We start from the raw sequence: 19,902 nt of genomic DNA, 5'->3' as shown, positions 1-19,902 counted from the left end.
TCTTCAAGATCTGCAACTCTGTCTTCACTTTCACTTAAATGGTTTTTCAAGCTTGTGATTGAGATTTTAATTCCTCTATATTTCTTTGACTCTGCTTCATGCGATCTATTTCTGTCCTGTATTTCTCATTCAAGGAATCTGTCATTTTTCTAATATCCTCTATTTTTTATCAATGTCTTCTTTAGAAGCAATTATAAATTCTTTTACTGCAGTGTTTTTCTTTCAGATTGGTTTTTCTCCCTATGTTTCTATAGTTGATTCTTTACTTCAGATGCTATGAGTTCTGAAAATTCTTTTCTTATTTCAGAAAATTCCACTCTGAGTTCCTCTATACCTTTCTGCTCTTGTTTATTTATTATTGACGCTATTAATTCGTACATTTGAGCTGAGCTAGTAGAAAAGAATTCCACTCTGAGTTCCTCTATGACTTTCTGCTGTTGCTTATTTATTATTGACACTATTCATTCATACATTTGAGCTGAGCTAGTGTCCCCTGCACTTGTTCTGGGTGGGCATTGGGTTTCCTCCATATGTTTCTGTATTTGATTCTTTGCTGCAGATGTTACTAATTCAAGGATTTCTTTTTTCATTTCCAATCTGAGTTCCTCTATACCTTTCTGCAGCTATTTCTTTATTTCAGAAGCTGTTGATTCATTGATTTCAGCTGTATGATTCCCATTTTGTTCTGTGTTAGTGTCCTCTGCACTTGTTATGGGTGGGCTTGGGTTCTGAGATTGCATTTTGCTCCTTCTCATTGTCATTTTGTGTAGCACTGTCTTCTGACCTCTGTTTTAGAGCTTTGGGCAGTTATAACCTTAGCACCTATTGAAGTTCAGGTGCATATCTACAAAGTTTAGATTTATGCAGTTGTGCCTGGCTTGGGTCTGGATGCTTTGCTTAGCTCCTTCCTGCTGCTGCCCTTGGGGGTGAACCTGTTGTACCCCTCTGGCAAGATGTTCTGCTCCTGGACTAGCTGGTGATTCTGTCACCTACACTTTCTGCAGGGATTGCAGCTGCAGGATTTCACCTCAGGCCTGTATGCCAGGCCTGAGCAGAGTCTGGAGGGGACAAGGTGGAGTAGGTGGGAGAGGCAGTTGTCCCACACACTCACTGGGCCTGGCCTAGAACTGGATCTGGGGGTCCCTAGAATGCGGCAGAAATTCTCATGTAGCGGGCGGGGTGAAGGGGTGCGGTGGAGTGTTTGAGGGGGCCCAAGAGTGTGGAAGAGAGTCTCACCCATGCTGCACTTGGGCTGGGACAGGCAGATCCCGCCAGCGCATGGTAGGTGGAACCTCTCCTGTACACTCACCAGACCTGGGCTAGGACTGGATCTGGCCATTTTGTTTTGCTTTAGGTATTCTAGAAATCAGTGCCAGGTAGATTTTTTTTTTTTTTTTTGGAAATTGGGATTGAACTCAGGCCCTTGCACTTGACAGGCAAGTGATTATTCTACTGAACTATTTGTGTGGCCCAGAAAATTTTAGATATTTCTAGGAGAGAAATTCTTCCCTGAGCCCTATGCATGCTCAGTTGCATACAGATAAGTTGATGTGAAAATGCACTTGAAGAAAATATTGACCGTACCTATGGGACAAAACAATTTTCTGTTGTTTGAAGCTTTAATGTGAATACAGTTAATTCTTAAAAATCTTGAGAAAAATCTCTGAGCAGGGGTAAAGGGGACCTCCCTTCAATTTGATTTTCATGGTATTTCCCTTCTCACATAGCCATCAGGTCAGAGCTTAAGAAAGAAATATTTACAGAAAGAACATGGCAGAATGTCACTCTAGGAAGAACTGGTTGTTAATGAATGCAGTAGTCAGAGTTATGGTTAAAGCACAGGAGTTGGCATTTGGTGGATCTTGGTTTGTTCCTGGTCCTGTCACTTTGAAGTTGTATGATTTAAGATGAGGTAGTTAGTATCTCAGATTCTTTCTGAGGAGATGCAGAGCAAAGGTAGCCCTTGCCTTGCTCCTAGAATGGTTAAGTCTTGTGCAGATACTGTACACAGAGAGTTTTGGCAGAGGAAGTTACTGATGTGTTGTGATCCGAAAGTCATCATCATCTATTGAGCAAGCAGTCAGAACACTGGTTAATAGGTCAAGACTCCTATTTCTGGAAACATTGGTTCATATCAGAATAGTGTCCTGAAGAGAAATGGTCAGTATGGATATCACTTAAAATGATCAACAGAATATGTCCCTGCGGAAAAGAATAGTCCCTGAGCAGTAGATTTGAGAAAGAGGAAAAAACGTGTTTGATGCAGAGTCCTAGCTCATGATCTGTGGGCACAATTTTATAATATCACCTAATGGTCCTAGCAAGGAGGCTCTTGGCATGGTCTTTGTTTACATAAACCACTGACTATATGCTGGGTTATATTTAACCAGAGCCAGGAAATTACTTTTCACAAAATAATTTCTAAATTGGCTTTTCTTGTTTCCATGCCTGCTTTAGGTTATTTTTAACAAAATTCTTAGAAAAATTTCACAGTTAGACCTGCTTTTGGAGAGTTCTTTATTCTCTAAGAAATGAATGAATCTATATTTTGATAAACCTGACAAACAAATGTATGTGGTGTCTGCTCATTTTTTTTTTAACAAGGAGACTTTCCTTTGCTGACTGGTGTAATTTCATTCCTATTGATAAATTGAAATTACATTCTTTGAATTTCTGAATTTCACAAAAGGAATGCATGTCTGTTTGTGTATGTGGTCCTACATGTACTTACGTAAGATAATGGATTATATATGTGAAGGGTTATTCCACATAATAGCCAATTGCCATAAGATAATTTATTTTCCTGGTCCAGATAGCAAGCACCATATTCATCTTCATGATCATTATCTTACCAGTAAATGTTTGCTAGTTTATATGCAAAGCATTGATCTAAATGGATTGCAAAATACACCTCACTTAAGCCTTAATTAATTCTGGAGAGCAGGTGTTTTTATCCCCATTTTGTTGATAGGGAAATTGAGATTCTGAGCAATTAAAATAATTTTGCCATGGTTCCATACCTGGCAAGTAGCAAGTGGATTCTAACCCATGACCATTTAATTTAGAGCCCTTACCAACAACCATTACATTTCTTGACAGTTGACTCAAAAAACCTTGCATGAATGTAGATTGTTGATCCTTACATATGAAGATAGCTTAAAAAGTGATCTGGTCAAATATCTCTACTGTGTTAGTTAGGCTTCCATTGCTACTTAACACTGTTTAAAGTAATTAATGAGAAAGGTTCCCTTTGTCTCATTGTCTAGAAGTTCTAGGTCATGATCAATTGGCTCAACTGCTCTGGGCTTATGGCAAGGCAGCACACTGTGCTTGGAGCAAGTGACAGAGTAAAAGCACTCACCTCATTGGCCAGGCAGCACAGGGAGAATGGAAAGAGGCCAGGGCTGCATAATACCCTTTGTAGGCATGTGCCCAGTGACATCAGGCCCTTTCACCAGCCCTCACCTCTGAAATGTTCTACTGCTTCCCAATAGTGCCACCCTGGGGCCAATCCGTTAACACATGGATCTCTGGGAGGATTCAACATCCAAGCTATGGGTGGCAGGTCCAGTAGGCTGCTGTGCATCTCCATTCTCAATAAGGAATATGCATGATTATCCAAGGCAAGGAATTCTACTGTCTGAGCAACAACTAGTTGCTGCATAGTTTGGCCAAATTTTACTTTCTTGTAACATAAAGGATTACACTCTTATAGGTGGAAGTGACAGAACTTGAGCAGTGCAGGGTTTTGTTCTGATATAGAAATCTTTTATTCAAGTGAAATCTTATTTGCAAGAATGAACAATGACAATATGATTGTTTTTCTCAAAATACATGTTGACGTGGAGATATGGACTCATATAATTGTGCCATTGCCCCACCCCTCCAGTATCAATGGCCATTTTTGAGGTAAAGTCTTATAAACAATAACTCAACACCAACCATCAAACCCAAGATTGTATTATCAAAGAAAGTGAGGCTCAGAGGATATTAGTTTGCTTACGATAGTGTAGCCAATAAGCAGAGAGACAAGGGCAAGAACCCACAACTCAGATCTTAGACTACCTTATCATTTACTCATTAATTTGTCCCTTCATTCATTGTATATTAATGCATTTGTCATAGGGTTAAAATACTGTTCTAGAGGGCATGGATGAATACAACAGAGATCTCGACTGGCAAGTTTATTGCCATTAAGGAACACACAGTCAAGCTTTTTATTCTCACTTTTTTGTAACAGTCCAGCCCCTGCTCCAAATTTACACACAGACACACCCGTAACACACAAATTAATCAGACCATCCTGGACATCTCCTGTATTCAATTTCCTTTCTCTATGACTTTGCAGAAGGATGGGCTCTAAAATTGAACTCAAGGCTATTCACATATTTTGGCAATTTGAGGGAGCTCTTTCTTTGACATGGTGGTAAATTATATTTTATTTTTCTGCTTTTGCTTTTCTTTTGGGACTGCACATAACTGTGGAGAGAGATGCTATTCCACATGCTATAGTTCAAAATGGAAAAGCCATTCATACGTGTGAAATTTAAGTTTCAAATTCTAGCTGGACAGTGTCATACTAGAACAACCTTGGGCAAGAGTGTGGCTTGCAGCAGGCTGATAGCAGAGCCCTTTTTGGCTCATTGGAGTATCTTTCTCCATCTTGTTTCCCTCAGTTCTCCCCCTGCAGCACGTTTCCCTGATCTAACGTTTTATGCAATATGCATACAAGATTGGTTAGCTTTTCCCAAACAGACAGTGAACTCTCCATAACTGGACCATTTCAGCTGCCTTGAATATTCTATTTTCACTTTCCTGCACCTGGCACAAGCCTAATAGTTCTTTGGGCCACACTTCCTATATGAGTTCTTTAGACTTTCTTGATACCAGCCTCCTCAGTCTCTGAGTAGTAATTAACCACTTCCCTCTCTGGGTTCTTATAATCTACCTTTCTTTCTCTGGAAAATGCAGGTGACTCCCCCAGATCTTAAATAGTCTATGCACCTGGCGCACCCTCATTCACCCAAATACCTTCTCAAAAGCAGTATTTAGTGGCTGGGAATATGTTTGGTGATTGTGAATATTTAGTGGTACTGATTCGGTGAGGTTCTGGTTCAGACTCTAACTCTACTGCTCTCTGCATCTTCTTCCTGGGCCAAGTTAATAGGCCTCATTCTACTCAGTGAGAACCTGTAAATCATAAATCCAACTGAACTGTTGGGAAGATGATATTTAGTAATTTACAATCTTCTTAGCATGGAATCAGCATATAATGAACACTCAATAAAGGCTTACTGTGTGTACTGTAAATACAAACTTCGAAAGCATTCTCTCCTGGTATGTTTAGGTTCTTTCATATTGAAATAGTCTAGCAAAAAGATAGATGGACAATCTGACCTACACAAAGATTCAAAGCTCTAGTCTATTTATTCATTTGGAATTGTGATAGATATTGGGATAAATTTTTTACAAATGGTTTGACTTCTCATATATGTTTCAGACAAGCATTGAGAAATAGAGCCAAAGGTACATTGGATTTAGAATCAGCCCTGTGGACCTTTGGAAGATGTGACAGCTACAAATTCTCCCCTTCTGCTCTGTCCTTTCTCTGTTTGGAACACATGTAAATCTAAGTCTGTTTCATAAACTGTAATATTAACACAATTCTTCCCATCCTACAAATAGTTTCCTTATTTTCCAATGGATAGGATTCCTCTGTTGGGAGGCAGAATTGGACAGGAGTCCCAGATTATAGCACTGGATCCACAGTTAGCCATCAACAAATTTATGCCTTGAAACTGCACTTTCTTCTTCCTCTGCAATGGAAGTAATAGTCTGTATATTTCTTTCTGACAAACCTGTGTTGAAAATTCAGTGTAGAATCTATATATGAAAATTCATTATAAATTATGAAGAGCTTTACTGAAACTAATAAAACTAGGAAGTGCATCTTAAAGCTCATCTGTTAAAATATCGGAGAAAAATGTTAATGCTGTTTTTCATCAAGGGCTTGGAGTGGGTCTGCCAATGTTTTTGATCAAGCATATGTTTGAGGAGAGACAGTTGTGATCTCCCTGCATTTTAAGTTGTGGCATCTCAGCCCCACCCGGTCCTAACTTCTCAGATGCATTTAACAGCTTTGCAGTGGAATTTCACAGATTCAGAAATTGAGGTCTTTCTGATTCTTTAATACAAATGCAAAAATTAACCTCCTTGTGTTTCAGCAAAGCCTCTTCCCTCCACCTGGAATATAAAGTATCAGATCCTAACAATAGAATATTAAAAGCCATATTTGAAGCAATTACCCACAGCTTTGGAGTGCAGTCCCCCACACAGATGCCACCCAAGCAGAGAGCCTGTATCTGTCACCTGCCAGCCCTGCTACGCACAGATTCAGAATGTCAGAGCCACAAAAAAATATTGTAAATTATTCTCCCCCCTCAGTTAACAAATGAGGAAGGTGAGGCACAGGGAAGGGCTGTCATTAGAGTCACTCAGCTGGAGGCTTAAAGGACTTGAAAATCCAGGTCCCTCCTTTCCCATTGGCTACTCACACTGCTGCTTCGATGCTGGAGCCAGTGGGTGAGCTTGAGCTGGGAGGGAAAGAGGCGCCTTCAGGGTGTAGGCCATGCACATGGGCCTGACCTGCTGCACTGGAAGGTCCTCCCTCATGGTGTAGTTTAATGCCTCTTATTTTTCTTAAGTCTTGAATATAGAGCTAAAAGGCAGAAAAACCTGAACTCTTAACTGTTAATAATTATAATGTAAACTGATACAATTATGGGCCAACTGGGACATAAAATCACCATCTTTATTCTCAATCACTCGTTCTTCCTGCTGAGAGGAAGATGGGGTTGTTCTTTCTCATAGCTCCTTTATTTAGCTATACTCTTATATTCTGAATAAAAATAAATGGCACCAGGTATCAAGTGGCAATTATAGAGCATTTTCAACCTTTATTATTCGAGTCCCAAGAAGAATTGCAAAGGAGATCCAACATAACTTTCAGGGACCTTCTCAAGAATCCCTGTGCTTTCTTTCCAGTTTCTCTGGAGCCTCCTCCAAACGCAGCTCTCTGGTTTTCCTTTGCTGTGGTCTTCCTGCTCTGTCCTTATCCATTCTTCCTACTTCTCATAATGTTTGCCCGCCAAGCCCCTGTCTCTATGTACTGCCTGTTTCTGCCTTTGGAGTTGCTTCTCTTTCTACTTGGTTTCCCCAGCTGTATGTACCCACCTGCAGTGATTTTGCATTAGTGAGCAGGGAGGGTTAACAAAAAAGGCCTCAGCTTAACATCCCTCTCATACTGTGTTGCAAACCTGGGAAGACATGCTACACTGTCAGCATCCCATAGGTAGAGCAAATATAGCCCGCACCCTGCACATGTGCATTCCCACTGGAGTCTGCCATATTGGGACAAGAAAGTACCAGCCACAGCGGAATCCAAGCACTTGACTTACAAAGAGCAGTTCTCAAGATGAGAGCCAATAGAGCAGAACAATCAAAAACACAACAATCTCATCATTTCTAGGGAGCAGTATGGATTATCTGATCTTCCTATATGCTTACAAAATCTTTAAAGTCTACTAAAAAATGACCCAAATGTTAGATCCGATCCTGCCATTTATTAACTCTCTTCACTTGGGTAAACCATTGAAGCACTCTGAAATTCAATTTTCCTGTCTAGTAAACAGGTGTAAAATACATCATTTAATGCACATAATACACTTGGTCTAGTGTCTGGCATGGATGCTCTTCTAATAAGTGGATGCTTCTCTTATATTGCTGTTAATTATGGTGATAACCAATAGGGTGCAAGTAGAATTTAGCCAAAAAGAGATGAGCAATTCTTCTTCCTTTCCTCCTTTCCTCCCTTCCATTCATTCTTTTTCTTTTCTCTCTTTGCAGACATGTTTAGGAAATGAGACAGGTTAGAATGGAGCAAAACAATTAAAGATGCAGTGCATAATCTGAGTTATCCAGAGAGCATCCTCCTTAAGAGGCATAGGGAAAATCTGGAAGAGGGGATGCACAACCAAGGATGAATCAAAGTATCTTCAGAGGAATCTGCAAACCCCCAAATAGTTAGATCTCATTATTTAAGGAATAAATATTGCATTTTCTGTACAATATGAATAGACTTCTAACTGGAAAGAAGAGAGTATTATAGGGAGAAGGTTCCTATCTAGAGCTGACAGAAAGCATTTAATTGCCTGTGAGCCAAGATGTTTTATATTTTGGGGGCTTAATGTCTAGTTAGTAAATCTTCTGACTAATGTTCTTTTAGAACTTGGAAAATACAGAAGCCTGGATACAACAAAATGTCAGCCCAAATTTTTAAGAAAGACTAATCTAGAATCAGAAATGATAGACTCATCAGTTCAAATAGACCTCATACAATTTTAATACACTTCTTACACAAACGATTGGTAAGCATGAATTAGTGTCATTTCATTAAAAATAATTGCACAAAAAGCTCTTAGACTTAGCAGAGTCCTTTCAGCGAAGCAACAGATAAAGCCTGCCTGGGGGTGGGGGAGAATCCTATTCTCAGGCACAGTAAACCCACTGCATGTGGAATAGTGCATCATGATTCTTTTCTTTACCCCCATTCTGCTCAACAATTTTGAGTTGAGTGAAAACTTCAACAGCTAGTGACACTAAACTGAAAGATCTAGGTAGCATTATAAATTATCAGGTCTCCCAGTGTTCTTACAAAATCATTAAAACTTAGTTTGAGTATGTACTCAATAATCATCTTGATTGAAATTACTCTATTTAGAATAATCTCAACTAATCAGTGCTACCAAGCCCATAAAATAAAAGTTTCACTAAGATAAGTGCAATGTACTACATCTTGACTCAAATAAAACCTACTATACGGACATAGTAAAATATGACAGAGATGAACAGTGATTATGTCAAAAAAAGTAAAAGTTAGCAACAAGCTCAGTGTCAGCCAATAGTATATTATGTTTGTTAAAATGAACTGAATTTGATTACCTTTGTGTAAGTAAACTAAACTGATGATGAAAAGTACATAAAACATCAGGTTCACTGTGAAAATTTGTGCTGCTTCTTGTACTTTTATTATTACATATTGTATTATATTAATACATATTAATATATCATACTATATAATTGTTATATTATGTAATGATCATATTCACTGTAGGGAGTCGGAATCTGTACACAGTATGAATTAGTTCCTTTCACTTCCCCTTCTCTCACCTCTCTTTTACCCATTTTCCACATTTAGAGAACATTGCTCATCATGGGGCATAACCTAGAAACTATGATACGTAATGAATCATTAAAGAACATGGGAAAAGTGGAGCCTTGAAAAGAGGAAACTTGAAGGACATAATCAACAAAGGGAAGAAGTTTTGAGAGTGTTTGGAAGGCACAGTAATCTCACCAGGTCCAAAGTTCAGAAAGGTAGATTTTGGCTAAGCCCGAATAGGCTATTAGCTATTCTAGTTAGTTAAATTGCTCAAATATTATTACACATTAGGGCTAGGCATATAGCTCAGTAGCGTACGTGCCTGCCTGACAAGCACAAGGTCCCAAGTTCAATCCCCCAATGCCACAAAAATAATAAATAAATAAATAAATAAATAAATAAATAAAATTATTACAAGCTGTCCTGTCACTGCGATCCCTAGCTAAACCACCTGAACAGTGCAGGAGTGTTCCTGACCTGGGGGGGCTCTTTCACAAGAGGCTCCTTGATGGTCAATGCTGAGGATCTCTAATCTTTTCCCCCTCCAGGGATGCAGTGGAGTATGGTGGCCAAGGGGAGAGTCAGTGCCATCCAGCAGCAAGTTCTCCTTTGGTGGCTTCTCAGCCCGCTGACACTTAGGCCCCTGGTACAATGACCCAGAAGACAGCTGTGGATCTGAGAGAGGGCCAGGTCCTAGCTGCTGCTTTGCGTGTGACTCAACCAAGGCTTCCATGAACTGGTGCAGGTGCCCTAGACACATCGGCCTTGTCCTCGAGATTCCAGCAGGCGGCATCCGAGGGAGTCAGGGGAAAGGATGGTTTCCTCGTTCACCTTTTCCTGTATTTCCCACCATTCCTTCTTTTTGGACCCCCTGTTCTTGCTTGATCGTCTCTGATGTCCCTGACATGTTCTCCTTGCTGTGCCTGTTCTGTCTCACTGTGTTCTAAACACGCCTGTTCACTGTGTCCTATCTCAGCCATGGATGTTTTCCAATAGAACTTCACTGTGTCTATCCAAAGACATTGTCAGAACACAGCCTCTTCCTGCCTGTCTTGGTCTCAGTTGTATCCTGAGTCACATTGCTTTTCCCTTGGTAATGTACATCCTTGCCATGCTCAGAAACACTGTCGCTCCCTCATCCTGTTCTGTGCCAGACACTAGCACACTTTCTTCCCTGCATTTGGGTCCAAACATCTGCCCTCTTGACGAGGGCCTGTGGCAGTCACCTACTTCTGCTTGTTCTCTCGGACGCCTCTTGTCAGTCCTTCTTTTCAGGACATGCTGCACCTATTTCCCACAAAGGACCTGGGAGCAGAGACCTGGCGGTGGCGACGTCGCCACAGTGGACCTGAAGGGAAGCTGCAGGAAGACAGACATCTTCACCTAGTGTGGGTCCGCTCTGAAATGCTCACGACCTGCATGGCTGGAACAGGATATCTTCTAAAGAGCCTCAAGCAGGGCTGGCAGCTTTGTATAGATTTATTAAAAGGCTTTGGAATCTTTTTTATGACCTTATGGTGAATCTGGAAACCCCTGACCTGGCGTTCTTGCTCCTACGGGAAAGGACTATTGAAGTGCACAGTATGACCTCAGCATCTCTGCGGTCCCCGTGTGAGTGAGCTCACAGCCCAGCAGTGCTGGGAACAGGAAGCAATGATTTGAAGTTAGAGGACCAAGTTTCTAGCCCTGGCTCTACTTCTAATTTGCTGTAAGATCTTGAATAATACCCTTCTATCTCTGGATCTTACCTTCTAAGTCTGCCAACTGAAGCTTGGACTAAGGGTCTCTAAGATTTCTTTCTGTTTCAAGGATAACAGGATGCTGCTACAGTCATCTGCTACCTCAAAAAGCCACAGCCTGCTGCCTCTGGGCTTTGCTTCCAAGGAACTGTCCTCTTCTCTTGGGCCTTTCACATCCCTGACCTTGAGAGCATTGCTCTTCCCGTTGAAGCCCGGAGGGCCTGCACTTGAAACCGAGTCCCTGGCTCTCGCTAGCTCCTGTAGGGCAGAGGTTCTGAGGAGGACTATGCCACTTCCAAGGGCTGCTTGAGATTTCAATGCTCATCTTGGCTGTGGTCTAATAGTGTCTCAGTATTATTTATCATATTCTCTTTCCTCTTGTGACTCAAGTAGTGTCGTTTATCCTTTCTGTTATGTTTACTTTAGTTCTGCAGTGAAACTTAATAGGAAAGAGACTTTGCAATGAGGAAGATTGCTGGAAAGAATTATTTGTCTTATGAAAGACTGACTCTGTGGAGGCGGAAGCTATGCTTTAGGGATGGGAGAAAGACTCTGGAAGAGAACTGCGATTTAGAACTCCTGAGTGCTATGGAGAAATACCGACCAGCCTGAAAGGCTCCTCACAGAGGCTGAGGCCCTGACTAACTGGTGGAGCGGTGTCAGCTGGAAATCTATTCTTGTCAGATGTGAAGCGAGGTTTATTTAAGTTCTCACTGGCTCTGCAGCTGGGCCGTTCCCCCTTGGCTTTTTAAATCATTGCTTCCCCATCATCCCACCTCAACAAGCACCATTTGGAACAAGCACCATTTTGAGGATGGTTTTCTTATAATAGAAAGAAAAGAGCCACATGCTCCTGAGACTCACAGTTGTGAACCCAGTGACGAGACTCCAGGAGCCTGCTATGGCTGCAAGTCCAGCCCATTCGCCTCCTCCATGGACATATTGATTAGGAGGGTCCAGCGTAGCCACACACGCCCAAGTGACTGACACGCTAGGTAAACTGACACCTAGCTGTGATAGTTGGCTCAGAGAAATTACCTGCCTAATTCCAAAGGGTGTCATGGAAATATGCTTTGTGGAAATGTTTTGTGGAATAATATTTTGTGGAAATGTTCTATATATCATCAAATGATATTGCATATGTTTATTACCCTGTATATTTTAAATTATTGTGCAAGGGCTAATAATATATTCACTATGAGAAGAGGAAATTTAGAGAATAAACTTGCTGTGTTGAAATGACCCCTGAGGAGCAGCCTCTGGGTACCAGTTCTTCCATGTCTACCCCTTTTCCTCTGATCACTTGAATTCATATATCACAAATGCTCTCACTTAATAGGATTTTGTTCTTCTTAAATAAATGGGTAGAAGGAGATAGATGGAGACCACAGGCTAATTTTGTTAAGAATTAGCCTGATTTTCAGCAACTTCAAAGTCAGATGAACTAATTTCAAATGCCAATTTGCCAAGTAAAAATACACTTGGAGAAAAAAAACCTGAGGTACCAAAACCATTACTGTGATGTACTTTTACCTTGTGGTGTGTAAATCCTATGAAAAAGTCAAACATAGACCAGACTGTTGCATAGTGTCACCTAAGGTATTGAGCCAGATAATTCTTGACATTTTTCCTGCCATAATGTCTATACAATTGTGGTTGATTATGGTTAAGATTATCTTAGCTAATACCTTACTTGTGTTTACATTTTTAATGAAGTAGAATTATGAAAGGGGATATTTGTACAATTTTGAAGCACTGATCCCTCTCTTGTACATGCAGCATTTGTAGCCCTTATGCATCCATTACATACAGCATAGACATTAATTCTATACTTTAAAAGGATTATGAATGTTGATGACGGCTGTATCTTTGGTTTTATAGGATTGTTTGTTATGGCTATGATTTATTTGACAACATGAGGATTCTTGGCTCTAAATTTATTTCTGATGAAAGCACCCTTGGTTTTAAGATTTTCTTCTTTTTGATGAAGTTTCCAAGAATGTGTTCTTAGAAAAACAGAAGCCTACACAGATATTTTTATGAATAAATTATATTTATTGATAAACATGTTGATATGAATGCATTCCATTCATGTTTATATAAATTATATATTAAAGGAATTCTTTAGTTCTAAAACTAATAACTCATTTATGAATAAACACCAAAATGCTAGAGTGGGGCCAGGGATATAGCCCAGCGGCATAAGCGCCTGCCTGCAAGTGCAAGGTCCTCAGTTTGATCTCTGGTACCACCAAAAAAAAATGCTAGAGTGGACCCCTAGACCTCAGTCCTGTGGCGTCCCTCAGTCACCCAAAGGGCCTCACATGTCCCCTAGATGCTGCTGTCCTTTCAAGCAATGCAGTTCATTCTCAACTTTAAGTGTTCCTCAGAGTAAAGCAAGGGCTCAGCACCCCTGGAAGATGTCATTCTGCCTGTCTGGCCAGCTGTCTGTGACCTTCATCAAGGTTTCAAGGACAAGGACAGACTTCTCTGAACTGGTCTTCTCCGGAGAAGAGTATTGGAATCCTGTCCAACTGCTTCAGGGCACAAAACCATAGAGAGCGCCTCATGATAGTGTGATGATTGTATACCGGGAGGACTTTGACTGAGGTTATTGTACAGGTTCTTCCTTGCCACAAACTGCCTTTTCTTTTCTTTTGTCCCTTCTCTTCCCTTCCCTTTCCCTTCCATTCCTTTCTTTTTCTTTTCTTTCCTTCTTTTCTTTGCTGTGATGAGTCATTTGGGCACACCCTTACAGCCAAGGCATGTGTCCAGTGAAATTCAGGGTACCCTTCTGTGTGTATGACAGAGGAACACTTCCTGCCAGCAGCCAAGTAAAAGTCCTAGATTTTGATTAACTCTTGAGGTCTCTGTCTTTTTACATATAAATTCAGGGAGTAGGGAATAAATATGTTTCCAAATAAGGACTCTTTCTTTTTTTAATTAATTTTATTGAAAAACAAATTGCTAATACAGCTTCAAAACAGGTTAGTGGGACAGTTACAATAATTAATACATTGCATATTGTTGTCTTCATAGTGGTTATTCATAGTACAAGATGCAGACATCATATCCTGTCCAATCACTATTAGTACATATCTTTCTTCTCATTGAGTTAAGAGAAAGTAGCTGTATATCTATCCTAATTATTTTGTATATACAGATACAAAATGGTCCTTCATTTATAATCCCTTTTTGTGTTTCATTTTGTCAGAGATGGGTATTCTATTGCCATTTAACTATTGTAGGTGTGTGAATTCAGCAAAATCATCCAATAAAGTCCGGTAGCCCATAATAGTAGTGGGTTTTCCATAGGTCTGGCAATGTTAGAAGTTGTTGACTTGAGCCTTTTACAGCTCAGCATGTTACTATGGCTTTACTTTTTATACCTCATTAAAATTTAACATTATCAACGCTTGATGGAAAATACCTGTTCCATGTTATGTCAAAAATGTTTGATGTTCAGACAGATAGTGAGGTTAAGCTCAACTGCTTAACGTAATAATATCATTAAATTTCTCTTCGTAAGGGTCAACAACTTAAGCTTGCAGAGCAAAAATTAGAGAAAAAGAAGGGTTGCAAGGACAGCCAACATTTTGGCCCTAGCATTTCAAGGTGGACACTGGACTTAGGAGAACCTGTGCTGTAACATCCTGTAACTCAGTTGTGTCCCAAATTTACTGATCAAGGAGATTATGGGGCCACAGAGGAAACTGATCGACAATGGAGAGTATGCCTAAGGAGAGTCACATGGAGAGAAAACATTCTCTCAGGCTTTCACAGAAAACAAATTGGTCAGGCAATGGCCATAACTCATCCACATGGCTGACACTGACAAAGGATCTACAAACTGCGGTACAGTTTCAAGGTAATTCCTGAGGGGATTTGACTGACCTTGTCAGATACAGAAGTTACATTTCTTGTTATACAGGTCTTGCTTTATCCTGTTCTTAACCATCCAGCTGAAAAGTATAAGAACTCTTTCTCATACACAAGTTTCCACAACCCCATTAAATAAAAGGTTGAAATGGACTAAGGATCCCTCACTTTGCCTATTACGGTCCATACACTGGAAGGAAGCTTCCTGGGATCCTACAGCCCTAAACAGCTGAGCTAGGAGTCTTCTCTGAAGGTTCATGGTGCTGTTATTTTCTACATACCCATCCTTAAGTTGTTTCAGTGTCCATTACACTGCTATGAGCTCTTCTTCCAGATGATAAGCCTTTCCTCATGCTCTCACTTACAAAAACTCTTCTTCCATATAGAAAACACCTATGTCCTAAAACTCCCTTCCTAAACCAGAACCTTCACCAGCGGGGAAGCATCTACCATGTGCAGGAAGAGGGCTACACTCCAGAACCTTCTGCAGAGGCAGTCTTTTGACTAAGCCACCTTAAGACACCGTCTTTTGTCTTACTCTTTCCAAATTGTCTATCTTCACTTCCATCTGCAGACTCATTAGGCTTTGTGTTTCTACTGGTTTTATGATTTAAGTCTCTCAACAGCATAATAGTGTTCAGAGAAATGTGTCACCTGAATATACCATGTGCTAAAATTTGTTGCTAGAAGGCTATTAATCACTAGGTTTCTCATATTTCTAAAAATCAGAAAATAAGCAAGGAGATGAGTGCACATGGATTAGGCAGTCTAGATACTGACATGCACTGTGATGAACATAAATTAAAAGTGGAAGGGACAGTGAGATAGCTCAGCAGACTAAGTGCCTGCTTACACAAGCGTAAGGACTGGGGTCGATCCCTGGCAACACATACCACGCTGACGCCGTCTCCAGGTGTGCTGAGCCAGCCATGGAGACTGGGCGTGGTGGCACACATCTGTAATTCCAGTGTGCAGAGAATGAAAACAGAAGAATCACTACAAATCTAAGCAGCAGTGTAGTGAGACCCTGTACCAAATACATTAAAAACTAAATGAATAAAATAAAAGTGGAGATTAGTGAGGAGAAAGTAGTGTACTGTTCCTGGGAATCACTAAAGAAGGCATAAAGGAAGAGGCAAGCAAGGAGTTGGTTATATATTTGATCTACAGTGACAATGCTGAACCTTTTAGAATATTCAATAACACACACAGCCCGCTGTAGCATGCATGTCATAGCTTGCCAATACTGATCTAGAGGATGCTGTATTAGACAGAAGGACTAGCCAATGCTAGTGCTCTGGGAGTGAGGTTGTCTGTTGTGCATTGATATGGGAGAAGGGGCAGGAGGTGAGATCAAAGAAGTAGGTGAAGGTGGCATTAGATGACATTCACCCGCTACTTACATTTTGCCAGGCTCTGAGGGAAGCATTTTACATGTGATATCATCTAACCCTATAAGGTAAGTATCATCTTCCCTTCATGTGCACAAAGTAAATAAACTGAGTGTCACAGAAGCTACCAGGGTGCAGTTGTCCAAGGATGCTCATTCCACTGGAAGCTGGAACTGGAAGTCAGTCTCATGGAGTCAGCCCCTTCTCTCTTACATCATTTACTGAGAGTCCTGATCCCACCTTGGGCTTCTCTGCTTTATGCAGAAGTGCCACCCTTGAAGTGGATCTCATCTCATCTTGTCTCCATGTAGTGTTGTCTTTCTATAAACAAACATGAGATACAGTAGACACTGTGAAAGGGAAAGAAACTGTTCAAAGGGAAGGAATGGCTGGGTTGGGGGAAAGGAGAAAAGCAAGGAAGAATGAAGGGAAAAAGAAATGCGTATGTATATACACAAGACGGCTTGGATACTTGTACTGCTGATTTCTGCTGGTCTATTGAAAGGAGTAGTTAAGGCTTAAATTATTTCTCACTCTCCTTTTTAATTCTTAATAATTTTAACCAATTTTGCATGCTTATATCTGGTAATCTGAGCAACTAATTTGAAGACAATAGGCAATAGGTCAACCACTGTTGAACTCTGTAATTTTGTTTAGTGAAATTGGGTTTAATTTCTAATTATTTTTTACTCTTTTAAAAATTTTTTAATGAAAAGAATGTATTCATTCAGTGGTTCTTCGCTGATTTTAGGTTAGTTAACTCCAAATAGCATCTGATTGAAAGGCAATAAAAGAAACAGGTCCTTAACCAAGCGAGACATGATTTTCTATTAAAACTATTTGCTTTATCATACTTAAGGGGAAACTCATCTGGTTACGCAATCAATCAATTTTTCCCCCCTTTGGAATTTCCTTGTTTCTATCCTTACTGTTATGATGCTCCTACACTGACTTTGCCTTTTGTCTGGCCTGGGTGCTAACGCACAGCTGTGACTGCACCATTGCTGCATCTAAACCCTCAAGGATTCCTCAAAAATGACAACCAAATTCAAGGCTGTTTTTTTTTTGTTGTTGTTTGTTTGTTTTTTTGGTTTTTTTTTAGGTTTAGCGTCTATAGTTTTGCATTCAGTTATTTCTCTTTGTCTCTGCAAAGCAAACAAAATTCATCTACGCTCCATGTCTCCCTGACTTTCTCTTTACATTGTTGTATTCAGTTAGCTGACCTGACTGTGTTTCCATCCCTTGTGTGGCACATCTCCAGGGCCCCTTCCTACTCGAAGCCTTTTACAGCCTCCAGGAGAGCATGAGGCTTCTGACCGTCTGCTAGCATCATGCGCTTCATTTGTTCTTCTCTGATATTTCGGCATCATTTCCGGCAGGGCTCGTTAATGATGCCCTTTCTGAGCTCCCCCGCCAGATTCTGAGCTCCTTGAGGACAGCGGCAACTTCATATTGCTTGTCCTTTTTTTCTAGTGCCTAACAGAGGTTTTTGTGCACTGAAGCTACGCAGTAGATTCATTGAATTTACTTGTGTGGAAGAATTCCGAGCTCTTCATTGTTTACTGTGACTGCAGTGCGTTATTCCACTTCCTTCTTTCAGCCCCAAAACTCGCTGCTGCTCTGCTATTTTAATACTCTACCCACTGCAAAAGCTGGAGCTCTCTGATAAGAGTAAAAATCTTTCTGGTACAGTTTTGAATAAAATCAAGATGTTTATCATATTTCTTGCAAGCAGCAAAAGGATTAGAATTTTCAAATACCGTTGCTTTTCTGATTTATTGCAAGTTTATTTTCTTTTCTGGTTCATGTCTGGCTATTGAAAAAATAAATTCAGTTTCAATTTTTGTAATTATAGAATGTAAAAATGAATCAAACCATGTGGATTACTTGACAATAATCCACACTGGATTATTGTCACTGGAGGACATTGCCCACCCTTTCACCAATAATGGCATTTTTTGAGGCAAAATGTAGTGGACAGGAGGTTGACCAGGCCATGATGTAGAAAGAAGGCAGCGAGAATCAGTGGGATATAAATGAGGATGTTCAAGGGCCAGTTAGATAGCTCAGTGGACTAAGCACCTTCTTAGGCAAGTTCAGGGACCGGGGTTCAATCCCTGGCACCACATGCTGTGCCAGCCCTGCCCTTGGGTACACTGAGCCAGCCACCAAGTCTGGGCATGGTGGTGCATGCCCGTAATCCCAGCGCCGGGGAGGCTGAAAACAGGAGCATCACTATGAGTGGGAGCTGCATAGTGAGACCCTGTTCCAAATACATTAAAAAGAAAAATGAAAACAAAAAGAGGATGTTCAAAAGCAATCATAAAATACCTAATTGTCCCCTGGCATCCTTATTCATTTGTTTACATGAATGGGCATGCACATCCCTACCTTATTATGCCTTACATTTTCGAGTCCACAGATTGAGAAACTTTCTTTGCTTAAAGACTTGGGCAGTAGCATTGGATAGACAAGAGTTGGGATCTGGGCTGTACCAGTCCCTGAGGGTGTGACTCCAGGCAAGTGGCTTGGCTCTTTGAATTAAGGATAACTACAGGAAGGATACTGATAGCACATTTCCAGACTGTTGCTTGTGAGATTTCAGTGGGTGAAAGCAGCTAAATAGTGCATGCAGTCTTTGGCATATAGTAAGCTTTCACTGAGGTGCAGCTGTTACTATTATTACTTTGGATTTCATGACATTTGAAATTCATAAGCAGCATGTACAGTTCCATGTCGGGGGTGTTGCGATACCAGGAGCAGCAAGTAAGGGGACTTATACACAGTGACTCTCTCTATGCCAGGTATCTGATCACACAAGGAGCACGTAGAGAATCTACTCAGGAGAAGACAGAGATGGTACCGGATTTGGCTACAGAGTCACAGAAGAAAGATACACATACTAAGCATAGATGGAAGATGAAGTCTTGCTGTCATTTAGTGTCTTGTTATGGAGATCTAAAAAAAAAAAAAAACACCCTACTTTAAACTTCAATTCCTGAGTCTCATAAATATCAATCTCACCTGACATTAGAAGAGGGTAAAGAGATGTAACTTTGTTGATTATTGAAGAGCAGTATTGTCAAAAAATTATTCACTGGATTGAATCTCCACTTCTCAGTTTATTAGTCGGGTTTTGCTGAGCAACTTAATTAAGTTCTCTGAGCTTCAGTTTCTTGATAAAAGTAGAGGGGGCCACACCACTTAACTCCTGATGTTATTTAATTTAAATAAAATTATTTAGATCATTAGAATACTTCCAGGCAGGTAAGCGATAGTTCTTATTAGTATTTTTATTATTATTTTATATAATTCTTCTTTTATAGGAATTACAGTAAAATGAGATTGAAGGAAACCAAGTTTCTAAGTCAAGGCAATACAAATAATAATAAGCAGAGGCAGGACAGAAACCTATGTCTGCCTATTTTTGAGAATCTTTACTGTTCCATGTGCCTGAAAGATGGGTAACAGAAGCAAAAGCATCACACTTTGAAGACACATTCCCAAAATTTCAAGACAATTTATAATCTAGGACTATTTCAGAACCTTAGATGTATCATCATTTAAATTGATCTAGACCTTTGAATAAAAGATAAGGCATATCTGTATTTTTAAGGACTCGGTGGGAGCAGATCATTTAATTTCAGGAGAATCTTTCTTAATATTGAAGGCC

At 40.3% G+C, this 19,902-nt stretch overlaps 1 protein-coding gene across 3 annotated transcripts in view; it reads left to right on the top strand.

Annotated features, from left to right (window-relative positions):
- Positions 1–19,902, top strand: part of Htr4 (5-hydroxytryptamine receptor 4) — a 172,375-nt gene that overhangs the window by 134,203 nt on the left and 18,270 nt on the right. Inside the window, exon 6 of one of the 3 annotated variants that reach the window (XM_004631273.3) lies at positions 9,769–9,959. The exons of the other annotated variants lie outside the window; for them this stretch is intronic. Coding sequence (XP_004631330.1) covers positions 9,769–9,859 — 91 coding nt within the window. The 3' untranslated portion in view covers positions 9,860–9,959. Of the gene's footprint in view, positions 1–9,768; positions 9,960–19,902 lie in introns of those variants that run through there. 3 annotated transcript variants of the gene reach the window in all.

This window comes from Octodon degus, unplaced genomic scaffold (assembly GCF_000260255.1).
Source record: "Octodon degus isolate 3935 unplaced genomic scaffold, OctDeg1.0 scaffold00040, whole genome shotgun sequence".
Taxonomy (NCBI): Eukaryota; Metazoa; Chordata; class Mammalia; order Rodentia; family Octodontidae; genus Octodon; species Octodon degus.
This window is presented reverse-complemented; position numbering and strand designations above follow the sequence as displayed.